Source organism: Sinocyclocheilus anshuiensis, unplaced genomic scaffold (assembly GCF_001515605.1).
Source record: "Sinocyclocheilus anshuiensis isolate Anshui unplaced genomic scaffold, SAMN03320099.WGS_v1.1 scaffold1033, whole genome shotgun sequence".
Taxonomy (NCBI): domain Eukaryota; kingdom Metazoa; phylum Chordata; class Actinopteri; order Cypriniformes; family Cyprinidae; genus Sinocyclocheilus; species Sinocyclocheilus anshuiensis.
Genome location: NW_015554137.1, coordinates 113,237 through 117,162, shown reverse-complemented (window position 1 = coordinate 117,162; position 3,926 = coordinate 113,237). Strand labels below are relative to the sequence as shown.

General features: G+C 39.3%; 1 protein-coding gene across 4 annotated transcripts in view; it reads right to left on the bottom strand.

Annotated features, from left to right (window-relative positions):
• LOC107670396 (butyrophilin subfamily 2 member A1-like) overlaps positions 1-329 on the bottom strand; it is a 5,554-nt gene extending 5,225 nt beyond the window's left edge. For 3 of the 4 annotated variants that reach the window (XM_016462991.1, XM_016462989.1, XM_016462990.1), the window contains exon 1: positions 94-329. In XM_016462991.1, the coding sequence (XP_016318477.1) occupies positions 94-145 (52 nt within the window). In that variant the 5' untranslated portion in view covers positions 146-329. The remainder of the gene's footprint in view (positions 1-93) is intronic. The other variant, XM_016462988.1, reaches the window with a different exon arrangement.
• Between the last annotated feature and the right edge of the window lie 3,597 nt (positions 330-3,926).

Sequence of the window (3,926 nt, the reverse complement as noted above, 5' to 3'; positions counted from 1 at the left end):
TATCCACCCTTAAATATAGTAAAGTATTAACAAATTTTGATGCAATAAATAGGGTATGATTTAAAAATCCAAGCGTGTTTGTGTTGTTCTTACCTGAAGTCTCTATGAGGAGATTCACCAGTAAAACAACAATAATCGACAGCATTCCTGCAGACAGACTCCAATAAAACAAACTCTGAGGGAGATTCTTCCAGAATAAATCACATGAGAGACATAATCGATGCTCAGTGAGGACACAAACTCACCGGAGACGAAGAGAAATCAAATAAGTTCAAATATAAGCGACACAGGTCAGTGAATGCAAACGTGCTCCTGGCTTTCCTCCAGTTTTACTTTCGCTTTCTGAAAATAAGGTCAGATGGCACCTCAATAAGACAGTCATCAGATGAAGAATAGCGCTTCATATTCGGTGTGATTCTGTTAGATGTGATTTTGTGTAATGTTATTTGCATAGGCTGTGTGTGGAAAATCTACACTTGCCGCTTTGACATGTAAAGTGTGTGAGATTTTTTTTCTCATTTTGTCTTGTTATATTGACTGTAGAAAATATATCAAGAGGGAAAAGCCTGCCCTGCAGTAGGCTATGTGATATCAATAGTATGACAATAATAAGCAGAGCTGACGGCCAGCTAGAAGAAGCTTCTTCATTCTGTTCCTGTGTTTGATGGATGAACATCTTTTGTAATTTTTACCTTTATTTGTATAGCGCTTTATACAATACCGCTGTGTCAAAGCAGCTTTACAGAGTTAAACAGGACAATAGTTATAGAAGCTCCCGCTGTGCAATTCATTGGCAAGAAATGAGGGATGTTGCATCTATTCAACTAATTGTTTGTTCATTTGTAATATCTAGAATAGGGCTGTAATCGTGATGACAACTACGGATGCCAAATCGTTCAAAGCGGCAATTAATCGTTCAGAGTCCACTTATGTTATTCTGCATGCTTAAGACGTGTTTTTTCTTTCTACAGCTTATTTTACGGGTTTTTCCATTGTTTTAGTTGCAGTTTTAGTAGCCTATAACATTATAATACCATAGATATTTGTACTTTTTTTTAATTTAAAGAAGAAACCCATGTATAGTTGACGTTTAAGGCTTAATACACTCTTAAAAATGCTGGGTTGTTTCAACCCAACTTTGGGTCAAATATGGACTAACCCAGCTGATGGGTTAAAAATGTAATTAACTAATTTAACCCAGCAGCTGGGTTTGTCCATATTTGACCCAAAGTTAGGTTGAAACAACCCAGCATTTTCAGAGTGTAGGCTACTATAGAAAAGCAGTAAAAGTTTTTCAGGAAGAGCTTGTTTATTTTCATATAAAAATATGGAATGCAGTTGCTTCAAACATCATTCAGTGTAAATTGTGATAATCATAATCGCAATTACAATGTCAAGGGAATAATCGACAATTAGGACTTTTGTCATAATCGTGCAGCCCTAATCTAGAATAAATGTCATATTTTAAAAACCCTATTGTGTTGGATATAGTGGATCGGAGAATAAATGGATCTAGTTTATGTGGTACAATGTGGTGAAGAGTGACTGCGGACCCGACCGGACCTGCTGTCTGATTGTGAGGTACCACAACTGTGATCTGTGTTAGAGAAGGAAAGAGTAACAAAGCATTTTACATCATTGGAAGGTTTACAAAAGTGGACCCAAAAGTCACGTACCAATCAAATCAAGTTTAGATCAAGTGTCTGTATCTGTGGGATCATTTCACTTCACTAACGTCACTTTTCTTCTTCATGTCTGAAGTCTCAGTTTGTTTGAATCAGCTTGTGTTGTGGTCGTTTTTAGTGGATGAATGAAGTGAGTTCACAAGACCTCCATTTATAAAGAAAAATACTTCACAGCATTTAGATTACTGATTTATTTAATGTGCCTTTTATTAAAAGAACAAAAACACCAATCAATCAAATCAATAAAAGTGTACTTCAGTAGGAGTTACAATATGTTTTATAAAAGAAATCTCAAAGTTCAGTCCAGTTGTCTGACGTGAATCGTCGTGCCGCATCGAGTGTAGACAGTATGACTGATTATAATGGTTTCTGTTTGCTTTTGACGTGTTGCACTGCGCCGCTCTCGTCTGGTGTAGAATCCATGTTACTCAGTAAAGGTTGACTAAGGTTTTGGACAATCCAGGATCATAATCGGACTCTGATCACCTGCACCAGGATTGAAGAGAGGAACGACTGATCCAGAGAATCTGCTGCTGATGGTCAGGAGATGTTTACTCTCTTTGACGTTGTAAAATGACAGCAGACCCTCATCATAATCTAACAGAACTCCCAGTCGTTCAGGTCTCGGTGTCAGTGAGTTCATAAACAAAAGGAAATAGGAAAACACACGTAGCAAAAGTTGACATGAACAATTCCAGACAAGGGAGAACAGAACGGGTTAGAACTCAAATAGGGCAGATAACGAGGGGCAGACAGGTGATGAGGATAACTAAATGACAAGGAACACCTGGAACAAATTGGAAACAATTAGGACAGGAACGGGAAGGATCAAATAAGGGCATGGAAACACAGGGAAAACAAAACAAAAACCGACCATAAACGTGACATTACTCCCCCCTCCCGGAAGGGCAGAGACAAGGAAGGCCTCCAGGGCGGATCAGGGAGCTCAGGAGGCCATGGCGGATCCTCCGTGACCTTAGCCGGCTTGGCCACGTCCTTGATTCTGATTGGCTGAGCCGCGTTCGAAGCTGTTGTAAATGACTCTACAAAGTAACATACACCTTTGTTTACGTTTGTGTGTTGCTCGGCAACCACTTTGTAGCAACCACAACTGTTTCTGAGGAGCTACATTGTTTGGTGGAAGAATACTGTTTTTATTAATATCATTACACTTTATTTGCTCTGTTTTATTCTGTGAAACCTTGCTACGTATATGGAATAACCGTTTTATAAAAGCAATAAGCCTCCGCTTCACGTCGTACCTAACAATGCCCCTTAGCTGTTATAAATTCACTGTAAACCACGGCTTCACGCGGCTTATTGCTTTATTATTAATTCTGTAAATCCATCCGCCCGTCCATCTATCAGAAGAGTTATTTATACTGGAGCTCTTCAGAGTCTTAGGTTATGTATGTGTTTAAGTTTTTACTGAACTATTTACAACTCTGATTCTTACTAGCAGCTACAGAATGGCACGGAGAGCGCCATCTACAGGCAGGTGAGGAAACCTTCAGTCTAATGATAGCTGACAAATCACAGCTCTGTTTCTGTTTTGAATCTGAGTTTCATCAATACTGTAACTGTTAAAGCACAACCTAAAACACTAAATAAGACAAGAAACTCATAGTTTTGTCCTAATTAGACATTCATTAGAAGTGTGTCATGACATTGTTTCCCTGACTTTGATTTTCTGTCCATGATGTTCAGCTAAAACTATGACTATAGAGATCACTGCTGCACTGTAATGCCTCCTGGATCATTCCGCACACATTATAACCAGCTTAGAGGAATACACTGGTTAGCAATTTGAAATCAGCCCCTGTATTTACTTTTCTCAGTTTTGTGTCCAGCAGAAAAGCTATGCCAAAACCCTTGCATGATCCTCGGGTGTTTTCTCTGGCCGCATCCTCATGTTTTCTGTTTTAATCTGGACACGTTTAGCCATTTAATCACCTTTAAGATCTTCTGACGCAGAGACTGAAGGACCGGTTCAGCAGGGCCTTCAGATCTCAGTGTCTCTGCTGGGGAAGCTTCATCTTCAACCGTAAGATCATGTCTGAAGAACCAGCTGCTGTAGGGATGTCACCGTGAAATAGAGCTTTGCATTCAGTTTGACCAGGTGTGAGTGTGGTTTCAGACTGAATCTCTATAGGGGTAAGAGTGGATTTACGCAGTCTTTTTTTTGATTTGCATATGCATTACATTGGAGCTCTTCAAATGCAGAATGAAACAAAATCCTAT